Genomic DNA, 27,861 nt, shown 5'->3' with positions numbered 1-27,861 from the left:
GGCTGTCGGGCGCTACACGTGATGTGGCGGCAGCGGCACATGTAGCCGCATTGAGGGCTCTCGGCGGCCGTCGCCATCTTCTTTCGGCTCGCAGTGCTGGCCGCCGTGGGAAGAAGGTAGGAGAGGGGCTGCCCTGAGGGAAGCGGGGTGCTTTTCCGCGGCCGGAGACTCGCTTCCTCCGTCCCCACCAGCGCAGCGCCCGGGACGGGCGTGCTCATTCCCGCCCGCAGGCGTCGGCGAGCCTCGGTGCGGGTCGCCATTTTCTGTTCTTTCGCGGTACGCTCCGAAGCGTGGCGGGAGGCGGGCGCTGATGTGCTCTGTCTCCTGCAAGCAGGTCTGGCAGGGCGCGGCGTGATGGAAGAAGACTGGAATGCGGAGATAGGGGATGAGGCGTTACTCCCATCCCTTGAGAAGGTATGAGTGGGAGAGGCAGCTGTGGCGATGGGGTATTTTCCTTTTCTTTCCTCCAGCCCGTGTCCCTGCAGTCTGAGTGGCTGCTGGGCAGTGGCGTCCCCTGTTCTCGGGATGGTTGGAATATGGTAGGCAGGCATAGGGGTTCACTGTTACCGAAGAAAAGATTTATTCTCTGCACTAGCAATTTACTTGCTGCTGTTTTGTTCAGCTACAAGTGAGTGTTTTGTACATAAGTGAGCTTGACGTGTTATCTGTGTATAATGTGATTTTTAGTAACTTTGAGATGCAACCAGTATGCCATTTAGTGTGAAATGCATCTTTCAGAAGATGCAGAAGGCAACTTCTTTCGAGTGCATGACTTAGTAGCTGTGTTTGTATTTACATGCTTTGTTAGGTCTAAAGCCATCATGTTGTTGTGCCTTTTTTCTTTCTACAGGTTAGCTTGCTTGAGAGACCAAATGACACCTCATCTGTCTTTAATTCAAGTGTAGACTCATTTGGTATGTGAAAGGCACTTTTGACTTTACTGATGTCTTTAAGAGTTGGTCCCTTCAGCATTGTACAGGATTAAAGGAAAGCACAATATTATTGTGATATATTCATGGGGCCCCCATGGAATAGCAGCCTCAAATTATATAGAGAACATAATGAGTAGGCTTTCTTTTTGACAGTCAGCGATTCCTTATTTACTGAAGTTATATAGTAACATATAACTACTAATGAGTGAAACATAGCTTTAAATTTTAACTTAATTATTTTTTCAATTATAGGTACTGATGAATTTGTGAACTCACAGCATCAACCAGTGAGTAGTTTTGGTAGAGGAAGGAATTTTGCAGCCAAAGGTAACTTCCAGTAATGGTTGTGTTTCTGATGGCTAGTTGTGTATGATACATTAAATTTTGCCATTCACCACTTTCAGTCAGCGGGCAGGTTCAGCTCCATGAAAGTAGAGCTCCATCATGAATGACCATGACTTGGGAAGTCATACACCATCACTCCAAATGCCCTCCACTTCCTCCTTTCCCTGGATTTATATGCTAAGCTTGATGCCACATGGGGTGGCGTCAGCTTTCCTGTCTCTGTCCTCCCCAGTCTTGTGCTGGCTCACCTCGTCTTGCTGGTGTGGTGGGGTGAGGAGCAGAAAAGGCCCCAGTTCAGTGTGAGCACTGCTCAGCACTAACTAAAAACTTCCCTTTATTATCAATACTGTTTCCAGCAAATCCAGCACTTCCCGGGCCTGCTGCTGTGGAGGAAATTAACTCTATCCCAGTCAAACTTAGCACAGCTGATTCTTCGAAAAAATTCTCTACCATTTCTGCATCCTTTTTGTTGAACCCTGGTATGGTGGGTGAGTGTTAGGCTTATTTAGTGCAGGGCACTGATGTCAAGCAGTTTAGCTGTAGGCTCTCCAGCAATTATGAAGTAACTGGTAAGTGGTATTTAGGATCTGTTGTGTTTATGGATACTTGGAATGCTGTAATTTGTATATGAGCCCTTAAGATAAAATTTTTATATCTCTAACTGATGTGGAAAAACCAGACTGACTGACTACTGGTGTACACACCCAGCTTTGGTGGCAAAGAAGCCACAGGTGCTGTGCTGGGAGAACTTGATGGTGTCCTGTACCAGGTAATGCTCTTTGTCATTACAGTATGATAGAACAGGTGTTCAGCTGAAAAATAGGGACTAAGGAGTAAATGATGATTTAAGCTGATTGTTTGGACCTTAGATAACACCTGAAACTTAAGTCTAAAATGAGGATTACCTTGGTTATGCATATGCCTTATATTTATGCATACGCATGTGCTTATTTCTTTCCTCCTCAGAAGAGTGACTAAGGAAGGACATTAGAAATAAAAAATACACTACATATTTACTGTCAACTGAATAGGCAGCTCTGAGTAATAAAAAAATAGAACTCTGTAGATTTGAAAGACATGTTTTCAATACCTGACTTCATAGCAGTCAGCGACTGGCATTGCCACTGTACTAGGCAATGTACTTAACTGGACAAGTAAAGAAAACCATGAAGGGACAAATGCTGTCAGTTGCCCTTCAACCAGAAGTCTTAATTGATCTGCATGCTTACTGAAGAATGGAAGTTTGCAGCTTGATTAGCATATACGCATGTAAAGTGAAACACTTAATGACCCAATGTTTGTTTTACTTCTTGAATTTGTACAGGAGAGGAGTACTTTTTCCTGTCAGACTTCTTGGCAAAAAGTACTTCCTGTCTTTTTTTTTTTATGTGGTTAGGCAAATCACTCAGTTGTATTTTGAAGTTTTTGTGAAATCATTAAACAAGGACTGAGAAGAACAGTTACCAGATATAATGGGCTTGACCTGCACATCAGAATTAGGCAAATGTCATTGATTCTGTGCTATGCTGTACTGCAGGTTTTCAAGAAGGAATTGAAGACGATGCCATTACACAAAGCAGAGGGTTTAAAGGATTTGGGCAAGGTGAGTGTAAGTTTGTTCTGTGGTTTGTATGATGGCAGCATTCACTGGCCGTTCTTTCTGATTCACTGGCCGTTCTTTCTGTTTGTTCTCGTTCCATGAGAATGAGTAGTCAAGAGTGAAAGCGTTGAAGTGACTTCTTTCCTTCATCCAGGTAGAAGGCACTTGAAGTGCTGATGCAGAAGTGGCAAAGTGAGTTACTGTGTGCTGTGCTGTATTATTGCAGGTTTTCAAGAGCGCAACGCTGTAGATGGTGCTAGTACACAAACCAGAGGGTTTAAAGGATTTCGTGGTGGCTTTGGACAAGGTGACAGTAAGTTTGATAGTTTGGTCTTTTTTTGCATGCTGAGTGGTTTGTATGAGTACAGTGTATGGTTGGTGATGTTCCTGGTGTTTTTTTTTTTTTTTTTTTGCTCTGTGAGAGCTACCAGTACAAGGGTGAAATCAGTAAAATGGCCTCTGTTCTTCAGCCAGATAAAAGGCATTTGATCTGTACATGCAAAATTGAGCAAACTGTATTACTTTGTGTGATGTTGTACTGCAGGTTTTCAAGCAGGAAATGGAGAAGATTCTGTTACACAAAACAGAGGGTTTAAAGGATTTCGTGGTGGCTTTGGGCAGGGTAAGTTTGTTGCATTGACTGGTTTGTTTGATGGCAGCATACACTGGTCGCTCTTTCTGGTTGCTCTTGTCCCCTGAGAGTGGGCAGTCAAGTGAAAGCGTTTAAGTGACTTCTTTCCTTCATCCAGGTAAAAGGTACTTGAAGTGCTGATGCAGAAGTGGCAAAGTGAGTTACTGTGTGCTGTATTATTGCAGGTTTTCAAGAGCGCAACGCTGTAGATGGTGCTAGTACACAAACCAGAGGGTTTAAAGGATTTCGTGGTGGCTTTGGACAAGGTGAGAGTAAGCTTGATGGTTTGGTCTTTTTTTGCATGCTGAGTGGTTTGTATGGGTGTAGCATATGGTTGGTGATGTTCCTGGTGTTTTGTTGCTCCCTGAGAACTCCTACTATGAGTTCTGTTCTTTAGCTGTGTTGTGGAACATGAGTAGTCTCTTTAAAAAATGAGTATTACTGGATATAATACAGTATAGGTTGGAGTTAATGAAGAAGTTGTTGTGACTGTTTCTCTGCATATTTGTTGGAGCAAATAGCTTGGTTTAGTTGTAGTATTTCGCTATACTAATGTGGGATTTAGAAAAGCTGATCAAACAGCTTCCCCCCCATCCATGCTAGCCATTCAGGGGAGCGAGGGGCAGTGTTTGTGCCATTTGCATGTGATTTAAAATGTTCTAGTAGTGCTAGTGACCAGGAGTGGGCAAACTGGGTGTGGCCCCTCAGAGAGGGTGTAGCATGGTAAGTAACAGGTGTGGGGAAATGGACAAGGCTGGGCAGTGAGGGTGTGGCACAACTGGGACCTGTGGTGCGTCAGTTTATGTGGCAGTTGGCACAGGTGGGGCACAGCCATTGTCCTGGTGATGGGTTGTGTGCTAGGTTGGTGTGGTGTTTCAGCTGTGGTTTTTTTTTTTTGTTGTTGTTGTTCCCCCCCACCCCCTGTTTACTAGATCTAGTACTGATTTATAAATGGTCAAAAGCTAATGCTGTTTCTGCCACCAGCAAGGGTTTGCTAACCTAGACAGAACTCCCCCAAGAGGGAAGCAGGTGTCCCAGCCACTGGCTGCAGGGAGTGTCTGAGCCTGGTGTTAGTACCAGACGATGGTGCAAAAAAAAACCTGCCTATGGTGCAAGCAGGTGAGTGATTTACTGAGTCTGAGGGCAGAGCTTAAAGAAGAGGTGGAAGTGCCTAAGGAGTATTAGAGGAAGCCAGAGAGAAGTAGGCTGGGGGAGTAACACCCTTGCAGCTGTAAGAGGAGCTCTGCACCTCTTGCTGCCAGGTAGGAGGAGGAGACCTAGTAGATGGGGGGAATATAGAGGTCCCTCCCAACCCCCACTGCTTTCCTAGGTGCTCTTACAGAATAGGTATGAGACCCTGGGTCTAGAGGGTCAGGCAGATGATACTAAAGACAAAAGTCTTTCTGGAGGGTCCTGCAGTTGTACTTAGTCTGTCAGATGGATCACAGCCTCAGGTCTTAAGAAGAAAGGAAGTGTGGTTGTAATAAGTAACTCCTTTCTAAGGGGAACTGAGGGCCCTGTCTGTTGTCTGGACCCACCCCACAGGGGAAGTCTCCTGCCTCCCTGGGGCCAAGCTACAGGATATCATCAGGAGACTTCCTTAACTAATTCAGCCCTCTGATTATTACCCAGTGCTGGTTGTCCAAGACTGCAGTGATGAGGTTGATAGGAAGGGCACCAGTGCAGTTTAAGAGGACTTCAAGGCTCTGGCTCAACTGGTTCATGGGACAGGAGTGTGGGTGATGGTCTGCTCTTTTTCTTCAGTAGCAGAGATGAATGATGAAAGGAACAGGAGAATCCACATTATCAGTAACTGACTTAAGAGCTGGTGCTATTAGCAAATTTTGATTTTTCTGATAATGGGGCAGTTTTCACAGCAGTAGGTCTGGTTGAGTCAGGTAGGCTTCCTCTGTCTAGGCTCCCTCTGTCCCTCTGTCAAGGCTCCCTCTAATTCTAGGCCAGAGTTGGCAGGGTTGATTTGAGAGGGCTTTAAAATAGATTTGAAGGGGGAAGCAGATGAAACCAGGCTTTCTGGAGAGGAGACTAAGGGTGATAAGCCAGAGTCACCAGGGAAACCAGCCCAACTGCATGCACACAGATGCATGGGTAACAACAGGAGCTGGAAGCTGACGTACAGGAGGAAAACTGATGTAGTGGCCGTCATGGAAATGTGGTGAGATGACTTACATGACTGGAGTGTTGCAGTGGATGTCTGCTTGCTCTTCAGAAGGGACTGGCAGGAGAGAAGAGGTGGAGGGGTCACTGTGTTTTAGAGAGGGTCTCAACACTGCAGAACATATGATTAATGATAATAAGGTTGTGTGCCTGTGGGCAAGGATTGGCGAAGGGCCAGCAAGGCTGACATTGTGGTGGGTGTCTTACAGACCACCCACCTAATCAGGCTGAAGAGATGGATGAATTATTGTGTAAGCAGCTGGGGGATGTTTCAAGATCTGTAAGCCCTTGTTCATGTAGGAGAGTTTAACGTTCCAAATAATCTGCTGGGAACTCAACATAGTGGCAAAGACAGAGTCTAGGTGCTTCACACTTCTTGGAGTGTGTGGAGGACAGCTTCTTGTTGCATCTGGGGAACTACAGGCCTATCAGCATGCCCTTGGTGCCCAGCAAGATTATGGAATAGATCATCTTGAGTGTGATCACATGGCACATACAGTATGGCCATGTGATCAGACCCAGCCAGCATGGATTTTGTAGTGACATGTCCTGCCTGACTAATGTGATCTCCTTTTGTGACCAAGTGACCCACCTGCTGGATGAGGGGAATGCTGTGGATGTTGTCTACCTGGACTTTAGCAAAGCCTTTGACACCATCTCCCATAGCATATACCTGGAAAAGCTGTCAGCTTATGACTTGTCCCATGTGCTGGGTTAGGAACTGGCTAGATAGCTGGGCCTAGAGAGTTGTGAATGGTGCTGCATCCAGTTGGTGAGTAGTCACTTCTGGTGTCCCCCAGGGATCTGTGTTTGGCCCAATTCTGTTTAATATCTTTACTGATGATCAGGATGAGGGGATTAACCTACCCTTAGGAAGCTGGCAGATGACACTAAGTTGGGGCGTGTGTGTGGATCTGCTGGAGTGCAGGAATGCTCTGCAGAGGGACCCGAACTGGCTGGATTGATGGGCTGAATCCAGTAATATGCTACGTGAGTGAGGTGCTGAGTCCTGCCCTTTGGTCACAACAGTGCCCTTCAGCACTGCAGGATGAGGCAAAGTGGCTGGACAGCAGACAGGCAGAAAGAGTCTTGGGGGTACTGGACAGACATCAACCAATCTGGTCAAGAAAGCCAGTGGCATCCTGGTCAGGATCAGCAATTAGTGTGGCCAGGAGGGCCAGGACTGTGATTGTCGTCCATACTTGGTACTGGTTAGGCTGCACCTCGAGTACTGTCCCAGTTCTGGGGCCCTCAGTTTAGGAAGAACCTTGAGAAGCTGGAGCAAGTCCAGAGAAAGGCACCAGGGCTGATGAAGGGTCTGGAGCACAGGTCCTGTAGGAAGCAGTGGAGGGAGCTGGGTGTTTTTAGGGTGGAGAAAAGGAGGATTAGAGGAGACCTTATCACTGTACAACTGCCTGAAAGGAGGTAGCCAGGTGGGGATCAGCCTGTTTTCCCAGGCAGCTAGTGACTAGACAAGAGGAAGTAGTCTTAAGCTGCACCAGGGGAGCTTTAGGCTGAACATCACAAAGAAGTTCTTCACAGAAAGGTTGATCAGGTGTTGAAATGGGCTGCCTGGGAGGTGGTGGAGTTACTGTTTCTGGAGGTGTTTAGGAAAAGCCTGGACATGGCACTCAGTGCCGTGGCTTTGTTAATGAGGTTATGTTCAGTCATAGGTTAAACTTGATTACCTCAAAGGTCTTTTGTCTTTTCCAACCTAGTTGATTCTGTGATTTCTGTAATTTTATACTCTATATGCACTCTGCTGTGTGTTACAGGTACTAAAGATGGACAAAGAGGTTTGCCTCAGTCTGGAACTCTCAGCTTTAGAGAGAGGCGAACTCTGGCAGATGGTGCAGGTGAGACTTTTTAGTAGTGGGGGTGAACTGTACAGCTTTCCTCATTGGTGAGCTGTGGGAGCGTAGCTAATTGTTAACTTGACTGGGACTGTGCAACCTGATCTAGTGGGTGGCAACCCTACCCATAGCAGGGTGGTTGTGACTAAGTAACCTTTAAGGTCCCCTCCAACCCAAACCATTCTATCATTTCTATGCATTTTCAAAAGTGCTCCTTAATATCTGAAGAACAATTGATTTGACTGTATTTGGTTCAAATAATGATTTTTAGTAAGTGTTGCAGAGGCATTGTGTTAATACTCATTGAAGACATAAACAGCATCCTTAATACATGATAGCAGTTCATTTTTGTTAAAAACCAAAACCACCACAGTTTCTATTCTTTCAAAAAAATTAAGACCGTTTTCCCACCTTTTTGACTGAAGCCTGTTGTGATAGGAGAATGCTAGACTTGTTTGACTAAGCAAGACAGCAGCACTTTGATGCAGGGAATTGATGACAAACAGTTTTGCTGTAGACTTTCTAGCAGGAATTGTGAAGTAACTTGCAAGTAATATTTAATGTCTATTTTATTTATGGATACTTAAGATACTGTCTTTTGCGTGTCAACCTTTTAAGATGTAGTTTTTATTTGTTGATGTGTAAAAACCAAACTGACTGACATACTGGTGTACGCCAGGAATTGGTGCAGAAGAAGCCACAGATGCTGTGTTAAGAAAACTTGATGGTATCCTGTGCAAGATGATGCTCTTTATTATTACAGTATGATAGAACAGCTGAATGCTTTCTGGCATAAATGTATCTCTTGTCTTCATTTTTTCATATATTTAGGAGAATCACTTTGTTATATTGTACTTTTTATATTAATAAAATAAGGACTGAGAAGAACAATTACCAGATATAATGGGCTTGACCTGCACATCAGAATTAGGCAAATGTCATTGATTCTGTGCTATGCTGTACTGCAGGTTTTCAAGAAGGAATTGAAGACGATGCCATTACACAGAGCAGAGGGTTTAAAGGATTTGGGCAAGGTGAGTGTAAGTTTGTTCTGTGGTTTGTATGATGGCAGCATTCACTGGCCGTGAATGCTTCTGATTCACTGGCTGTTCTTTCTGTTTGTTCTCGTTCCATGAGAATGAGTAGTCAAGACTGAAAGCGTTGAAGTGACTTCTTTCCTTCATCCAGGTAGAAGGCACTTGAAGTGCTGATGCAGAAGTGGCAAAGTGAGTTACTGTGTGCTGTATTATTGCAGGTTTTCAAGAGCGCAACGCTGTAGATGGTGCTAGTACACAAACCAGAGGGTTTAAAGGATTTCGTGGTGGCTTTGGACAAGGTGAGAGTAAGCTTGATGGTTTGGTCTTTTTTTGCATGCTGAGTGGTTTGTATGGGTGTAGCATATGGTTGGTGATGTTCCTGGTGTTTTGTTGCTCCCTGAGAACTACCATGGAGAACTGAGAACTCCTACTATGAGTTCTGTTCTTCAGCTGTGTTGTGGAACATGAGTAGTCTCTTTAAAAAATGAGTATTACTGGATATAATACAGTATAGGTTGGATGATATACAATATTGTATACAGTGCAGGTTTGAGTTAATGAAGTTGTTGTGACTGTTGCTCTGCAGATTTGTTGGAATAAATAGTACTGGCTTAAATTTTAGTATCTCATTATACTAATTTTATACCCTGTATGTGCTAAATATCTGTTACTTACAGGTGGTAGAGGTAGGCAAAGGGACATGCCTCAGTCTGGAGCTCCCGATTCTAGAGAAAGAGGACTACTCACAGATGGTGCAGGTGAGGCTTTTTAGTGGCAGGTGTGAGCTGTATAGATTTCCTTATTAGTGATCAATGACAAAGCAGTTCCTTCTTAGTTCTGGCAAATACTGTCACTAATTTTTCTCCCTATTAAGAACCTTCTGCAAATGCTAGGTATCTTGGTTGTATGCCTGGAAAAGACATGTTTGTAACTCATTTAAAATTTAATTACTGGCTTTTCAAAGCAGTAGTGTTATGTAGTCTTTCTTTGTGCTGAGGCTGGTTCAGTTAATGCCCAGAAGCAGAGGTGCTAACCCTAAAAGTGAAACTAAACCTTAAAGAACTTGCTAAGTTTTGAAAGAGTTGATCTAGACTTTTGTGCTTGTACCCTCTGTAAGAGGAAATATTTTATTGTCAATACTGACAAGTAAGGTGTATAGCTCTGACAGGCCACTTACTCCTGGTTTAACTTGTTTTTAATTTGGAGGTTTTTTTGTTGTTTGCTAGGGATTTTTCCCCCATAGTCCTGCTGTATTCTTCTGCCACTGATGTTACTGTACCTGGCTATGTATGTTGTCCTGCCTAGAGCATAGTAATGCATTATTCACGGAAGTACTGTAATTAGGAGTGGGATTAAACTAGTGTAATGGTCAGTGAATGGCTGATATTCTCCATATAAGAACATTTTGTGTGATAATTGTAAAAAAAATCCCTGCAGAAAAGATGGCTCATGGCTCTTTACTCAGAGAGTGAGTTGCAGTCAAGCATTGGAACAGGTTGAGCAGAGAGCTTGTGGATGCCTCATCCATGGAAGTGTTCAAGGCCATGTTCAGTTGAGCTGTGAGCAGTGTGGTCTAGTGGAAGATGTCCGTCCTGTGGCATGGGGTTGGAAATGGATGATCTTCTAGGTTCCTTCTAACTCAAACCATTCTGTGATCCAGTGATTAGCAGTGTTCAGAAGTGATACTTAATATCTGAAGAACAATTGATTTGCCTCTATTTGATTCAGTTCAACTAATTATTTTCAGATTTTTAGTTCAAATAATGATTTTTGGGAATTGAAGTCTTTATAGAGGCAATATGCTAGTGGTTGTAGTGGACGTAACTGAGTCCTTAACACAGAATAGTAATTCCTTTTTCATGACTATAGTGTACAGTATTAGTGTGTTAAAAACTGTTCTGGGTCCTGGTATGCAGCAGTTGCATTTATCTGTACAAAATTTCATGTGGAAGGAGAGTCCTTCAAAAAGAGTAATTTGTTGTGTGGGAAGCATGTCCTTCCTTGAGTTGTAAGAGTATGTGTCTGTCTGGATGATGAAGAAGAGCCTTATTTCTTTTTTGTGAGTACCTCTTGAAAGTGGGGTTTTTGAGTGAATGTGAGATGTGAATGTTTTACAAGTATGACTTCATATGGAGGTAAATTTTAGGTCTCATGGTATAAAATTAGGTTCTGATAGAATGAATGTGTGGGATTTTGATGTCTTCCTGATAAATGAAGGGAAATCCAGATGACATCTCACTCAACTTCAGTAACTTCATACATAAAATAGTTTTATTTTAACTTCTCCTTATATTGTTCATGAACTTAAATGGTTGTGTTCTTAAGGTCCAAAGGTGACTTATGTGCCCCCTCCTCCACCTGATGATGAGCAAGCCATCTTTGCACATTACCAGACGGGAATGAATTTTGACAAGTATGATGAAAATGTTGTTGAAGTTTCAGGACTGGACCCTCCAGCAGCATTGATGGTTAGTGAACTGGTTATTCTCACAGTTTATGTGAAGCAAGATTTACAGGGATGTGTAGTGGATTCAATATTTGCAGCTAATGAAAATACTAATAAAAAATAACAAATCTTGCGGATAGTGTGATGTTGGAAGGAGGTGCTCCCCATTTAAAAGATAAAAATTTGAATTCACAGTGACTAACAAACTACATAAGTGGTCCAGAGAAAGTAATATTGGATATATAGGAAGAATTGTCTTTAAATTGGGGAAGAATACCAGTTTAGATATTGAAAGAAAGAAGTCTTTGGCAGCAGTTTCTGGGCAGACTGGTAATTACCTTATTGAAATAACTTCAAAAATGTGAATGAACATCTGTTGGGGTAGTATGTGTTTAGACAGAGGGGTGTTTTAAAGTAATTTGTAGCCTTGTTCTCTGTGGTTGCAGTTCATTGTTTAACATATAACTTAGTTTTTTATCTATAATGGGTGGCCAGTGTAGAAAGAAAAAGGGTCTTTTTAGGGAAAAGAATGAGAAGTGGAGATGGGATAGTAGTATCAGAGGTGTTCTCCCCATTCATCTTGTGAACGGTGTTCTCACTGATTTTTGTCACCTGTGTTGCTTTTTGGTACTGGCTAGGAATGTTGTTTTAGCTACCCTTAACTGGTTATAGCACAGAGACTATGTGTATCTCCTACATGAAATGAAACTACAGAGTTTCAGGTTTTTTTCGTAGCATACTATGTGTGTTTACTTGCTTGGTAGGTATACCATGTATACAACTTCTGAGCAATTCTTTCTTAAAACTAATAAGATCAGCTAAAAGCAATCATAGTATTCAGAGTCCTGCAGACAGTGTTCCTTGAATGGCATGAGCAGGTTTTAGAGACCTTTGGGGCTTTTGCCTTTAGAAGCCCTGGCTGTGTAAATGACTGGTAAGACTACCTGTTAAGTTAACACTCTTAAGTATTTGGATGTCTCTATCATACAGTAATCATTTTGGGCTTTAAACTTTTTGTGTTCTGTGATTGTGTAATAACTGTTAATAATTTTTTCTCTTACAGAGTTTTGCAGACACTAACATGTGTCATACTTTAACTGTGAACATTGCTAAAGCTGGATACTCTAAACCTACTCCAGTGCAGAAGTACAGCATTCCTATTATACTGGCAGGACGGGATTTAATGGCATGTGCCCAGACAGGATCAGGAAAAACTGTGAGCATTTTGTGCAGTATTTATTCTACTGAAAGTATTTGGTCATGAACTTTCAGAGGAATGCCTCACTCTTCCACATGTCACATGCTTTTTGGCCAGTAATTTCACTTGCACAGCAATGGCAAGTATCAGGTTCCGATACGAATGATGATAGGGTTGTCATACTTTGGGCTTTATTCTTTATTTTAGTAAACTAGTATCTTGGTACAGCAGGCCAGCCTTCAGAGATACAGCTGTGGATTCAGAAGTATAGGCAGGCAGTCCTAGAAACTGCTGATGACAGGACTTAGCAGTTGAAAGTAAGGAGGACTTCTGTGTTGTGTGGAGTTTTGTCTTATTTAGTGGTGGGGTTTTTTCTTTTTTTTTTTTTTTTTTTTGTTTGGGTGTTTGGTTTTGTTTGTTTGGCAGTTATTTTTGGTTATTTGTTGTTTTGGTTTTCTGTCTTTTTTTTTGTTTTGTTTTGTTTTTGGGTTTTTTATGTGTTTTTGTTTGTTTCAGTGTTTTTCTGTTGTGTGTGTATGAGTTTTGTGTGTGTTTTGGTTTTTTTTTCAAACTTAGCACCAGAGTCTAACTGTGGTGTGCAGGTTTGTCATACTTGGTTTGATGAAATCTGTTGTACACCTGTCTTGGTTTTAGGTGATTTTCTTTGAATCATGGAACACAACTGAGAGTTGATACCAAGCTGAAAATTGTCTCAGCTTTTTAAACTAATGTACCCAAACCTAACGACTGACAGCTGGTAGATGTGGATATTTGGTTATGAATGTAGCTTTTTGCTATTTAGTTTAGTGTGGAATCCTAGTTTTGTTTTAAGGTAGCTCACTAGTTCTTTTGAAAGACCTCTTCTGTTTGCAGAAGGGGAAACATCCAAAGTCTGTGCTCTAAATATTCTGAATGCTTTTGTGGGACTGCTGTACAGGTGCAGATTTGTGGGTATCTAGTCTTATGTGGAAATGGGCTGGTGTTGTGTAGTTGTGTTTCAAACTGATCTGCCGTTCTAGTAGGTTTTGGTCTTGGGCTACTTTATTATCAGGTTATGTAATCAGTGTATGGAACTGTATGGAAAGTTAGGCACTGCATGATTGTCTTCCTATGTTACTAGACTGTTAAGATCCAGAGATACACTTTCATACTGGTTAACAAGGTTAAATGTTCTCCTGTGTGTTCAGGTCAATCCTTCTGCAGTTTGATGTTCTTGATCATTGTGTACACTATTATTCAAGCTTAAAGATTGATACACAGATTTTAATGGGACTGATGAAAGCTTTTAAGATTTAAACAGCCCAAATACCACTATGGTTTTTTCCCTCAGGCAGCATTTCTTGTACCAGTTGTGGCCCAAATGATGAGGGATGGTGTAACTGCCAGTAGCTTTAAAGAGCAGCAAGAACCGGAATGCATTATTACTGCCCCAACTAGAGAACTGATAAATCAGATCTTCCTAGAAGCAAGAAAATTTGTGTATGGGTAAGCTTTTGCACTGTTGCCTAGTCTTGATGATTACTTTTCTTGAATCAGCAGTGCTTTATTTGTTTCATAAATACTTGCAAATTTTTTTTGTCCCAATCAAATTACAAACACTTGAGTTTAGATTATAACACTTGAGTCCAGAATATACTACTGCTTAGTGGATTTCTTACTATATGAGTAGGGATTGAAGTGCCTAATCTTTTTGATACTGGGGTGGCTGAATGGAAGGCTTACTCCATCTTGAAGAGGAGATAGGTATTCAGCTTATCACTGATGAGAAAAGTGAAGTTTCTTACAAGACTTGCTAAGAAAGCTTTCCTGTCTGACTGTCCAGAAGCCAGTCCGGCAGTCACTCCAGCACCACCAGGACTTCAACTGTTGGGACCAAAGTCCCTTTGCAGCAGGTGGCTCTAGTGAGCTGCCTTCTGCCCAGCTTCCTACACACACCACTCCAAGTCAGATGAGGTTTCCTCACTGTTGCGATCCTAGGTTTCCCATAGCAAAATCTCAGACCTCTCTTTACTTCAAATAATTTCATTGTTTTGCAGCAATGTGTAACAGCTCAGAGTGTCTCCTAAAGGGGACCCCCTGAACAGTGGAATCACTGGGCTTTTTTATATGCTCACAGTTTATATATATCTAATATTTTGAGGTCTTTTTACTAAGTTATTTGCTCCTGCAGAGTCTGAGCATCAGGTGACCTGGCTGCTGATGCAGGTCCATGTGCCCTGTGTTAAGTAAAGGGTCAGCACCAGTTCATGGTCTTTTGCGTGGCCTCCAGCAATTTCTTGCCGCCCAGAGGTCAGTCTGCAGCTTGTGCTGCAGCTGTACACTGAGCTACCTGCACTGGATGTATTCAATATGAAGAGACTTACTAGCTTGTTTTGTATAATTATATGTGCTTTACTTTGATCTTGGCAAAATGGAGGTGAGTGTTACGGGTTTTAGTTAATTTCCAGTAATGTTTCTAATTACTCCTGCTTTCTGGTGTTTCTGGTCTTAGGCATATCACAGCTCCCAGAAGCTCTTTGAGCTTTCAGAACAGACGAAGAGATCTGAACTTCTCACTAAGTCCTTGAATGCTGAGTGAGAGTACATTAGTACTAGATTTGTCATTAATCTTTTTACTAAATAATAGGTTTTACCAGTGTACAGAAGAGAACTAAATCTGTATTAAATAAAAGTTTTTTACTGTTTGGAGGTGAAATGCAGAACATCATTGTTGCAGAGTCTGGTGGATAAATCATACTTGCTTTTATTCAAGCAAACTTACACTTGGAGGCTGTCTGCCTTCAGGAAGAATGATCATGTTTGCATATCTACTTACTTAAGAGGTTCTTAAGAACAGCTTCTTAATCTTAAAAACTGTTATATAACTTTGTAGCTGATTCTGTTCATTATGCTGTTTTAAACTAGATACAGATGATTTCATCATAAAATAACATTTGAATCTAGAAAGTTTCTCTTACAGCTGACTTGTGGTAAAAATGAGTTAAACAGTATCAGGATGTGAATTTATTGTGTCTAAAGAAGAGCTTGCATATTGATCAGTTGAGATTTATGATCTTAGGCTCTTTGATTTAATTTTCAAATAGGAATATGAAATATGTTTCTATACTAATCATGGATAAATACTGAAATTGTGGGATTCCAGGGAGAATGTCTATTCTTGATATAAAAGCCTTCAGAAAAGTTGTGTTTTACTTTGATAAAAATTTACCAGTTTTAACTGATCACCATCGTTGCATATGGAACTGAATTAGTATCTTCGGTAAAAGACCATTTGAATTTGTGTTTGAAAATACTCATTGTATGCATGTAAAGATCTTAGCAGAAGGTTTTAAAGATGAGGTTATAAACATGATTCAGGGGTAGATAAGGTAGATCGTGCTTAGAGAAGTGGTTTTCTACAGAAGAGTATCTGATGTAGCTACTTGCTCTAACCAAAAAGCATGGTGGGAAGAGCACAGAGTAGTATAGTCTTTGGGTGGTTTTGCTGTCTAATCCTTGAGTCACATACTGTATGGCCAATATAATTAGCTGCTTCACAAAGATGCCATGTGTGTATTTATTATTTTGCCCCTTTTAAGGTCTGCCAAGCTTCTTTCTGAAGCTCTAGAGGCATATGTAATGGTGGCTCTGCTTTTTCTGAGGATGCTGTTACTGTTAGTAGGTCTCAGTTGAAGAGAGGGGAGAATGCAGGCAACGTCAAGTGTTTGTTCCTAGCAGGCCACTTGGGCAGCCTCTGTTATGTATTCTGTGGGGAGCTGCAAGCTTGCTCCGAGGGGGTTTCTGGTTTTGAGTGCTATTTTTGGACTGAGCTGTATTCTGAAGGAGTTAAACCACTCTTAAACTGATTTGTGGTAGATCCGATTATTTTATATGAACTTTCATGAAACAATACAGTTTGTATATTTACGTAATTAATCCAAACCTTTTTCTACATAATAGAACTTGTATAAGGCCTGTTGTGATCTATGGAGGTACACAAACAGACTACTCAATTCGTCAGGTAAAGCAAGGCTGTAATATACTGTGTGCCACTCCAGGAAGGCTTCTAGACATCATTGGAAGAGGAAAGGTAACATCATAACACTTCACCTGAATTCCCTAAATATCTTTAACTAAAAGACAAAATACTATTTTTTGTTCCTTAAATTAATAGAAGAAGAGATTGGTTTTCAGTGGCTCTGTCAGTATGCTGCCTTTGTACCAAGGCACTGAAGTACAAGTGAGGTTTATCTTAGACTGTCTAAATTCCATGAAGTTTTTGAAGGAGTAGCCTGAGTCTAGATCTCTTCAGTTCCTTTCAGAGACAGCTAGATAATACCAGTCTAAATCAAAGTAGCTGCAGTGGTCTTTTTGCATGGCAATAAAATTTTATAGCCTAAATACCTGGAACACTTTCATGTAGTTCTTGTGGCATATTCTGTAGTAGATCTTCACTTGATATCCTGTTTGTTTTGCTGCAGTGGTTTTTTATCTGTCTTGCACTATATTTTTATACTGATTCAAAATACAAAAAACTCCAGGTTATATAGTACTATATTTGAATTTTTATTTTCCTCAGTCATTATGAATTCATACTAAAATTTTTACATGTTACTGTGGTGACTCCATGATATTCACTGAACAAAGTTTGGAAAAATACTTGGTAGTAAACTGGAGATGGGTTTTCTGCAGTTGTGAGGGTTTTAGTTAAAAGTGATAGTCTTGTTCAGCAGTGGTGAAGTTGTAATAGTCTTAATAATGCTTGCTGACATAATTATTTTTCAGAAAAATAAAAAGTTTTTGAGAATGTTTGAGGGTTATGAGAGACACTCATAACTCATAACAGAGTTATGAGAGACACTCAGACACTCATAACTTTGACACTCATGGTATAATTCCAAAATAGATGAGCTGAATTATAGTTGGTCTCTAAGCTCTGTTTACATTGCTGAACAAGTTCTGAAGCACTATGGTGTGTGAATTTGTGCAGATTAAAAGGCTAAGTAGAGGTTGAGATGTAAACAAATCATAATACTTTCACTTTTTATTAACTTGAAAGAAATGAGTAAAAGGTGGATTTTGGCAATTAGGGTAGTTTGTAAGTGCATACTGTTGGTGAACTAATAGTATTTTTCTTTGACTGAAATACTTGCAGATTGGTTTGCATAACGTGAAATATTTGGTGCTAGATGAAGCAGACCGCATGCTTGATATGGGTTTTGGTGCAGATATGAAGAAGTTGGTATCTTTCCCAGACATGCCACAAAAAGACAAACGCCAGACATTGATGTTTAGTGCCACTTTCCCTGAAGAAGTTCAGAGGTGAGTAGAATAAAAATAGAAATAAATCTAAAAATGTATAGGACTAAATATTGTAAGAGTTGAGAACACTCCTTATTTTTAGAAGCTTGAAAATACTGAAAGCTGTGATACTAATATTTGTTGCTTAATTTAAGCAGGTACTCTAAAACATGAACTGTTTAATTTAGGTGGGGACTCCTAAGCAATTTAAAAAGTTGTCTGAAGGCTTTTCAATTCCACTTCTGCTGAAGTCCTCATGTTCCCCTTGTTGGTCTTATTCTTCCCCCACCACATCTGTGCAAGCTCAAAACCAGTGATGTTGCTGATATCACCATCTTTGACTAACCAGCGTTCATAGTACTCAATTCTTGTATAGATAATTGGTATTTATTTTCAGTAGCTTGAAGGCTTCTACAGATGGGTTTATGATTCATCTTCTGTTTACTACTCATTACCTTTCAAGTTCCTCTCACTTAAAGGAACAGTCTTCAACAGATGGTAAGTATGGTTGCTGAGTAACAGAACAAAACAACTAATTCCCAGCAGATGGAAACTTTTTAGTATTTCTTCTGCTTTTTGAGACATCAACATCTAAATATTTACTGTTAAATCAGATGAGTCTCTAACCTTCAGTTGAAGCAGTGCAAATAATTTTGAGGAATTCTGTGGTAGGGATACTGTTAGTGTTGATAATTCAGTGAGTTAAATCCTTACAATTTCCTTTGGTCTCAGAAAGTCTGAAAGATCTCTTTTGAGGCAAGGAGAAAATACTTCTCAGTAGTTTGCTGTCCTGAATGAAAGAGGGGAATGGGCTGCTTTATCGTGTTCAGTCAGGTAGTGCTGACCACTAATGTGGAAATCTATCACCTTTCTTAAAGCAGGACTCACATGTTGTGGCTTTGGTTCCTTGTCCAGAATTTTTTCATGGGGTTCTTTGTGTGGAAGAATAATCTTGTAGTGAGCTAAAAATGACCTTGTTTGCTCAGCTGGTAATCAAGCATTCAGACGATATCATACACAAGTATAGTTTTTGTTTACCTGTTTCTGCAAGAGTGTATCCTGGGAAGAGACCGGGTGTGTGTATCTCCGTGTGAGATACAGAATGCTCTGATTCACTTAGGTTTTGGGTTTGAAAGAACAATCTGGGTCCCTTTATCGCTAGGTCTGTTTTTAGCATTGTGGTTTTGCTCATGCTTTTGCTTAGTATTTTTCTTGCGTATTGGGGGATGAATCAAGAGTACTGTAATTACCAGCAACTGAAAAGACATTCCTTGAACTTCTTGTTGAAGATATTTACTGTCTGCTCCTGTTAAATGAAAAAGCCTCAACAGGCTACCTTTCTACTGTCAGTCCTGCAGGATTTACAAGTGCTGGTGGAAGACTTCAGAAACATAAGTGCTTGGATCATGGTTTGGAAGTGCATAATACCATTAGAGTCCTAGGAGCATTTAGGTTGGAAAAGACCCATAGCTGATTAAGACTAACCATTAACCCAGCACCGGCAAGTGAACTACTAAACCAATGCCATATATGCACATCTTTTAAGTACCTTCTGGGGTGGTGATGCCACTGCTTTCTGGGCCAGCCTGGTCTTCCTCTTTCAGTGAAGATTTTTTTTTTTCCTAATACCTGGTCTAAGCCTCCCCTGGTACAGCTTTGAGGCAGTTTTCTTTTGCCCCTGTCATGCTTGTAACCTTTTGAAACTGATACAAGTTCACATTTTAGAGTGTGAAAACCCTTGTTTTCTGGAGTCAGTTCATGGCCTGGATTTAATGCTTTTCTGGTGCTGAAGTCAGGAAAGCTAATGATTTCCCCATACTGTGCTACCAGGAGAACTTTAAACAGTATACTATTTTGATGGTGTTGGACACAGGGGCACTTTATTTGGACCTCTTGCATTCAGATTGTCCTGCGTTTCTTTTAAGTAAATATAATCAGATTTAGTTTTAACATTACATTTGGGTTTATACCTGAACTTGTTTTTGCCATTACATAGACCTTTGATCTGATAGTTGAAGCTCTTTCTATACATGTGATTTGAGAGAACCATGCATTTTTCTAGCTGACTGGAAAACTTTAATTTAGCATTTGAGGCTTGATATCTTCCACTAAAAGGCTGTGGTTTAATCCCAGCTAGCTACTAAGTACCGTTTAGCTGCTTACCCTAGAAGGCTGCTCAAGGGTCTTCCTGAGGCCTTCTCTTCCCCAGACTGAGCAACCCTACCTCTTGCAGTTTGTTTCATAGGCAAGAGGTGCTCCAGGTGTGTTATCAGGTTAGTGGCTTTCATGAACTCATTCCAACAGGTCCACATCTATCTTATACTGGACACCCCAGAGCTGAACACAGGTGAGGTCTCTCAATACCAGAGCAGAGGGGCAGAATTGCTTTCCGGGCCCTGCTGGCCATGTTGCTTTGGATGCAGCCCAGTTGGCTTTCTGGGCTGCAGGTGCATCTTGCTGGGTCATGTCCTGCCCCATATCCACCAACACTCTCAAGGCCTTCCCTTCAGGTCTAGCTGGGATCCATTCTCTGTCCAGCCTGTACTTGTTTTATCCTATCAGCCTGTGTAAAGAGTTTCAGTCTTTTTTGTAAATCCCCTTTAGGTACTGGAAGGCTGCAGTAAGGTCATTCCAGGCTTAATAATCGCCACTCCTCAACTCTCTCAGCTTGTCTTGAGAGGGAGTACAGTCCTCTGATCGTCATTGTGGCCTCTATGAATTGACATGTCTGTCTTCTGCTGAAGATGCCACAGCTGGATGCGGTACTCCATCTGAGGTCTTACAAAGGCAGAGGTAGAATCCCTTGACCTGCTGGTCATACTTCATGCAGCCCAGGATGTGGTTTGTGTGCTGGACCAAACTATGCAGACTCTTCTGGCTTTTTTAAAATGCGTGTAAGACTACTTATATTGTTCCTTGCTAAATGGAGGATAAAAATATTTTTTGTGTTACTTAAACATAAATGAAAATACATGCTTTTAGAGCAAGAATAATTACATAATATTTTTCATGTTGCTCAATTTTGTCTCTTTCAGGTTAGCTTGTGAATTTTTGAAAACTGATTTTTTATTTGTTGTTGTTGGACATGCGGGTGGAGCATGCAGTGATGTTCAGCAAAATATTCTTCAAGTTTCCCAGTATTTCAAGAGGGATAAACTGATAGAAATTCTACACAGCATAGGTAACTTAATGCCAACTTAATGTTGTTCACCTGAGAAGTCAAACTTGCTTGGTTTTAACCTTGTTTTTGAAAGATCATGGCTATATGATTTTCTTGTATGTTGTGTGCTTTACAAGACTGTTGATGAAGCTTGAAGCAGAACTTGGGCAGCCACTTGTTTTTAGGGATATTTGTGTAGGGGTATTTCATAGAGTCATAGGCTAGTTTGGGTTGGAAGGGACTTGCAAATGTCATTGAATCTAGTTCAATGTCCAGTATTTGTCAGTGATTTGCATCTCTTATCAAGTACTATCAGAAAACCTTCCTATTTGGCTTTCTACTTTATATGGTCAGTTATAATACTTCAGCATCTGGGGGTATTATCTCATGATTACAGGGGTGTTAAAATTATTGTGTGAATGTTTGGGCCTGTGTTTTATTAGTGTCTAGGATTTTTCCATATTTTTCCAATATTTACTTATTCTGTTTGTCTTAAGTTTTAATGCTGAAGACTGAATGTGAGTTTGGAATCAAAAAATGGTCTGTGGAATCTTGCTCTTCAGTGCTCAGAATAATGTACTGCTTTGAGCCACAGGCTGTAGAAAGGAAATGCTTGCATGTTGCAGGGAACAATGTTTTCTCTTTTTATTGAGGAGAAAAACAATGTATGTGTCTTCAGCCAGTTTGTGTTGATACAGAAATTGATGGATTGAATTTAATTAGCTCAGATAAGGCAAGAAATTACAGTCATACTTTAAGGACTTTATTCAAAATGTGTGCCGTATTAGGTGTTACTATAGATAAGTATTAGGTGTCAATATAGGTAAGACTATTCTAAATAGTGAAAATTGCATCATGTTTCAAACTACACTGGCTTTAAACTTCTGTTCAACATAGGTAATGAACGAACCCTGGTCTTTGTGGACACAAAGAAAAAAGCAGACTTCATTGCATGCTTTCTTTGTCAAGAAAACATACCAGCCACTAGTATCCATGGGTAAGTATTTTTAAGTGGTAGCCACCTGTGTTTTTTAAGAACTTTTGTTGAGAACTTACATTTGGCTATATCTGTGTAGTTCAGCTTGCCACATGTTCTGATGGACACCAGAATATCAAGGTTGAAGAAGGGCTAAAATGGTCTTAGCAGATGCAGGATGTTTCTGTATATCCTGTGGCTATTGGATTTGTAGGTGTCTGAAAGCCATATAGCTTTTGAGAAGATGTGGCCTTCTATTCCTGGTGAGCCTGGATTGCTAACCCACAACCCCCTTGTGTGGGAGGAGGTTCCTAATAAGTTTCTGTAAAATTACTACAGTGTGAATTGAGCTATTTGTAGAATAACTGGTTCAATGGAAGCTGTTAAACTGTCATGACTTTTACTGGTTTCTGATCCATTTTACTTTTATGAGTTGAAGTTAGGATAGTTATTCCCTGGAGTAGTGGTCATAACAGGCTTCACTAAATATCCCATGTTAAGATTGTAAAGAGCACTGGTTAGCTTTCTAATTTTTTTTTTACTTGGGCAGTAAAGAGCATGAATGATTTTTCTGACCCACTGTAGTTCAATACTGGATAATTTGTAAATAATCTTCAGCCATGGAAACACCAGAGCAAATCTAGTTTTCTTGTCATTATGATAAAAGAAGACCAATTCTGTACTGTTGACTGACCACAGGTTTTTTTGCATATCTGAAAAATGGCCTGTGCAGGGGTCTGTGTAGACTTTGCCTTTGCTATTCTGGCTCCCTGCTACAGAGCTGTAGGAAATTGTAATGAATTAAGCAAGTGGATTTTTTTTAAGAGGTTGTGAGTTTGATGCATAATTATCTCCAGTTCCTTTAAAAAAACCTCAGTTTCTCTGGAGACTTAAGTTTAAGCAGTTGCTCTGTCTTGCTGCTCTTCAGTTAAAAATTCAGAAAACGTAAACTGGGCAGTGTATGAGTTGTTTGAGTGTTTTTTTGTTTTCTGTCCATCGTTTTCCGCCCCCCTTCCCCTGCCCAAGAGCTTCTTTCCACGAAACATGCATTTAAATTATATGTTAAATAATACTGTGAATTTTAGAGATATTAATTCTCACCCTTGCTTTCTTTCTAGAGATAGAGAGCAGAGAGAGAGAGAAATAGCACTTCGGGATTTTCGTTCTGGAAAATGTCCAGTTCTTGTGGCAACCTCAGTGGCAGCAAGAGGTCTGGACATTGAAAATGTTCAGCATGTTATTAATTTTGATCTTCCTTCCACCATTGAAGAGTATGTGCACCGAATTGGACGAACTGGTCGTTGTGGAAATACAGGGAAAGCGGTTGGCTTCTTTGATAACAATTCAGATGGTCATCTTGCACAACCTCTAATTAAAGTGCTTTCAGATGTAAGTTTCAGATCTTAGTGCTGAACTTTTTCTGTTCTTTAAGATTTCACTTGAATGTACTGAACAACTGTTAAATTTTTGGTACAGTTATGGAACCCTTAATCTGAATTGGTAAAGCAGTCAAAGTCTCAATTGGTTTCCCTAATTGCATAGGCTCAGCAGGAAGTTCCTGTTTGGTTGACAGAAGTTGCTTTTGAGACTGATGGAGGACGACTCCCAGTTAATACCCAAAAGGTAGGTCTGGAATTTAACTGGAAGTCTTGGCTATTAGAACTTTGTCTGAGACAGTTTAAAACTGTCTTTAGTGGTACATATCCAGAGTAATGCCACTGAAATGGTTATGACTGTAATTGTGTCCCTTTTCTTAGTTGTGCATCTTCAAAGAATTCAGTATTACTGAAACTAATTTCATACAGATGGCTTGACTTAGGTTCTTAGAGTGTGGCCCCTTACTAGCTACTGTAGTCTCGATCTATCAAGTCAGGATTCCTCTGGAAGAGAACATTCATGCAAACATAAACAAAAGCTGTAGTTTAGAAATTTCTGTGCTACATGTGTACGGTGGGAGTACCTAGTTCCTGATTATACAGTTACTGCTTGTTATGAATCACCTAGTCAAGCAAGTTGAGTGAAAACTTCAGCTAATTATAGTTAGGTAAATGCCCCAGTCTGGTCTGTGTCAAAATTCTTAATGTCTTTGTTAGGGAGAAGCCTAGTTTCTTGCTGTTGGTAATTTTAGATTCTGTGCTTACTCCTATTTGAAAGCCTTTCTTTTGTGTCTTGATTTCATAAGAACTTCTATCACAGATAGTTGCTTACAAATGTTACAAATGTACTTCCTCTGACGCCATAGTAGAAATAACTGCTCTCAGTGCTTACACAATATCTGAAGCTTCACTTCAAGCTCTGACCTTCCTTTCATTATCTTTTCCCATACTGTAGTTATTGAGAGCTTTGGGTGGTTTGGGTGTTTTTACCTGGCTGGCTAGTCCCCTTGCTAGATCTGAATCTTTTCTGGGGTCAGGGGACTTCATGAGATGTTAGTTACACTAACATTGCTTCCTCCTCAAACTCAGTCTCACATTACAACTGTTGTGTATGTTTGCACAAACCTTTTCTTGCAGAGTAATTCTTGACTCTGTGGATTTTTCTTCTTTATTCTAGTTCAAGGACACATTTTTGCTTTTTTACTGGGTTGCTTTAAGAGGTGGATGTCACTAGGTTGCTTCTAAATACATGTTTCCAGCCATTGTGTAGTGTCTCCTAGCATTTAATCAAATCCATCATTTCTAGTCCGTGGCCTTCACAACCTCTGAGTAACCAAATTTGACTGTGACTTTGTCCAGAACAGAATAGTGTGAAATCTGTCTGCTTGCATTGGGAATACTGCCTTTAGTATCACATACATACAGTGCACCTCCTCCTTGAGTTGAAGAACATGAGGTTCTAATTATTATGAGACCTTCTCATGTCAGTCTGAGACAAACTCTTCATTTGTAATCAACCCCATTTTTCATGATAAGTCCATTTGATAATCAAATTATGAGTTTGAAAGAGGAATCTGTTGGAGGATCTTACGTGATTATTTTAAGGCAGTCTTAAGAGATTACTGAGGAAAAGGATTTTACTGGGAAGGTAATGCAGACAGTCATTCTGTAGTATGTAGTGGAAAAGGAAGTTTTTTTCCCACAATTGTATGAGCTGATTTGTGTTGGGTAAGAAAAGAAGTTGAGATGTGAACTGTGGGAAGTGTTATTCCCACATGTGATAAAATCTGAGGTTGGCTAAACTGCGGTAATTTCACACCAGGGTAAAAGAAGTCCTTGTGTATAGGAGATTAATGATGAAAACTTCCTGAGTGTTCAGATTACATAGAGATAGGTGCATGCAGAAAGCTAAAATTGTTTTGTGGTGACTTACCATTAAATGATTGAAAGTGTTAATAATTCTAATCTAGGACCTGTTGTGTTTCCTAGAATTACAGAGGCAGAGGCAACATGAACGCAGGAGAAGTAAAGATGGACTGTTCTGCAAGAGAAATTGAGTCATGGGATTAAATTGCTTTATACCAAACTGGTTTGTACTGTGTTTTGCTGTAAGTGAAGTGTTGCATAGGAATCTCATCTTGTGAAGATGCAGTTTGGGAAGGAGCTTTATGTGAGGGTTCACATTAACTTTGTTCCTTTTTTTTTTTTTTTGTAGCATGTCAGTTAAAAAGTTTGAGTCTTGTGTTACAGTGATTTAAGGATCTGTTAAACAGCTCTTTAATAAAAGTTTGAGATGTGCACTTGATTGTTGCCTCTGTATCAGCTATATGTCATTGCGGTTTCACGAACTGGAACTAAAGGTCAGTGGTTACACCCACAACTTAGTGAAAATACGTGTTTTTTTTACTGAGAAAGGATGGAGCCCTGTGTTGCATCTAGTAGAATGTTTTTAGCTTTGTCTAAAATAAATACACTTCTGTCTCTTGTGGAAAAGTTTGCTTTAGAACAAGTTTGGTGCCTTATATCCAAGAGTTGTCCCAGGCTTGTAGAAGCTGTAGGAGGTAAGCAGTCACTAACAGTTCTAGATTTCTGTAAAGTTGCTTTTTCGTTGATTTTTTTTTTTTTTGTGATCAATGTAATATGCTACAAAGATGCGTATCATTGGGTGCCCAAAGAAAAGAGGAAGGTCATTATGTTTTGCACAGCTGAACAAGCTTACAGGCTTCTCATGGCTTGCTGTTTAGCACACAGTGCTGAGCACTATGTCTTGTACAGTCTTCCCACTAAATCCAGGGAGATAATACTTCTAAATCTGCTTACAGGGTAGGAGCCATAGTACGTAAGTTAGTGAGAATCAGAACTGACTGGGCAATACTAGGGAATCTCTCATTGTGGAAAAGTGGGCTGTCATTCTTTGAATGAATATCTTTGCAAAACTATTTACTTAAATATCTACTTAGAGAAGTACTCTTTATTTTGTGGACTGTAATTTTGCTGCTGTATCTTATGCAAAAAGAGTAAAGTCTTAATTGAGTACTTGAAAGTGAGCTGAATGGACAGTATATTTAAATTGTTGCTCATAAGTAGCAGATGTATTTAAGCATTATGTTAATAATTCAGAGTAAAATACTCTGGGCAATATGGCTCCTTTTGCTGAGAAGTATCCCTGAAGATTTTTGCATCCATTCTGAATTTCAGGTAAACGGAGGGTGCTTTTGGTGTCTGGCTGCAGTAAGTACAAGTGAACTGTAGCTGTTAGAAGAAGCTGTGAGCTGATAAAGCTTGCCCATTTCTGTGAAGAAAAGTCAAAGAAGAGTCACTTTTAAACTAGAGTAAACATTTTAAGGGAACCTGGTTTAGCATTGTTTAAAGGACCACTGGGTGTTTCTTGCTCTGTCTCCTGTAATAGGACTTGTGAGTTGTGGTCAGGCAACTGAGGGAGTTCTGCAATTGTTACATTTTCTATAAAATGACTGTTCTGGCCCCATTCTTCATAATCATTTACACAGAAAGGTGCTAAATAAATAGTGGCTGTTCTAACATAAAGCTGCATGCCAACAAACCAGTCCCTAGAATGGTATTGAAATCACTCAAAAGATCAGAAGTCATCTTTACTACTTTTTATGAGAGGGTGAGAGTTGGAAGAACCAAGTCAGCTGGGAAGGAGAAATAAAAACTTGAAGAGCAATATTTGCGGAAAGATACAGTATTCAATTTTGGTTTAAGCTTTGTGATTCTTTAAATAAATATTTAATCTGTAGGAAAGTATTTCAGTGTCATTTTCATCTGGAGGAAAATGCTGGGAAGGGAAGTTGGAGTGGAGAATGAAGTGCACTGTCAGCTGCCTGTTTTTTTTATTTTTGCACTCAAGTAGGCTTATGTGGAGAACAAGTTGAAAAATTACTGGAAAATTGCATGTCAATACCATCTTAATTCAAGAGGATCTGGTTGTCCTTTTAGCAAATCAGGGTAAGTCTTCTTAAAAAGGTTTTGCTCAGCTGATTTTAACCTAAGAACAGTGTAACCCTGCATCTCTGATTCCATTTAGATTTTTCTACTGCCTGTAGTTAGTGCTAAACTAGAGTTACTGAATTTTTTTTCCCCCATCATCTACCTCCAGGTTTATGTAAAGATGCTGTTTGTATTGAACTTCAGTTCAAGATTAGGTGAAGGTTCTTGACAGACTAGTGTTGAGAAATGACATCAAACCTTTCATTGAACAATGAACATAGTTTTTTTCCCAAGCTAAATTCAGTTTTCATGGGATGTATAAAACAACATTGACAATGTGTTTTCTTTTAATGCCAGTTTGAGCAGAAATTCTTGTAACTAAAGGAAAATATAAATTAACATGTTGCTTTTGCATGGCCTGGTTTTTGGTGGTGGTGGAGCCACAGAGGTGGCTTCTGTGAGAAGCTGCTAGAAGCTTCCACCATGCCCAGCAGAGTGAGTCCCCTGATGGGTCTGAAGATGGACATGCTGCGAATCAAGGCTGGGGCAATTAGAGGTGGAGCTAATGCCTCTCTGAATTAAAAAAATTGAAACAACAGGTTCACAGGTTTTTTTTTTCCAGTCAGTGATGAGAAGGTGAGTGTGTCAAGGAAACAACATGGCAACACCAAGGTCAGTGGAGAAGGAAGGGGCAGGGAGTGCTCCAGGAGCTGGAGCTGAGATTCGTCTTCAGGCTGTGATGAGACCATGGTGAAGCAGCTGTGCCCCTGCAGCCCATGGGGATCCACCCACAGCCTGTGGGGGAGGTGCCCATGCTGGAGCAGGTGGATGCCTGGAGGAGGCTGTGATCCCGTGGGTGACCCAGTGGAGAGAGAGGGCCCAGCTTCCAGGCTGGAGCAGC

General features: G+C 40.5%; 1 protein-coding gene across 1 annotated transcript; it reads left to right on the top strand.

The window, feature by feature from the left end:
* DDX4 (DEAD-box helicase 4) lies at nt 1-25,262 on the top strand. Its single transcript, XM_050986889.1, has 22 exons — nt 1-116; nt 335-414; nt 851-914; nt 1,185-1,259; nt 2,815-2,880; nt 3,104-3,190; nt 3,422-3,499; nt 3,694-3,774; nt 7,459-7,539; nt 8,505-8,570; nt 8,792-8,872; nt 9,251-9,331; nt 10,899-11,041; nt 12,083-12,235; nt 13,548-13,702; nt 16,157-16,286; nt 17,352-17,518; nt 20,533-20,678; nt 21,555-21,654; nt 22,752-23,022; nt 23,176-23,256; nt 24,999-25,262. The coding sequence occupies exons 2-22, from the start codon at nt 355-357 to the stop codon at nt 25,077-25,079; spliced, it is 2,247 nt and encodes a 748-aa protein (XP_050842846.1). The 5' UTR covers nt 1-116; nt 335-354; the 3' UTR covers nt 25,080-25,262.
* The last annotated feature ends 2,599 nt before the right edge of the window (nt 25,263-27,861 follow it).

Source organism: Serinus canaria, chromosome Z (assembly GCF_022539315.1).
Source record: "Serinus canaria isolate serCan28SL12 chromosome Z, serCan2020, whole genome shotgun sequence".
NCBI lineage: Eukaryota > Metazoa > Chordata > Aves > Passeriformes > Fringillidae > Serinus > Serinus canaria.
Note: the sequence above shows the minus strand (reverse complement) of the source record. Positions and strands in the feature narration are given on the sequence as shown.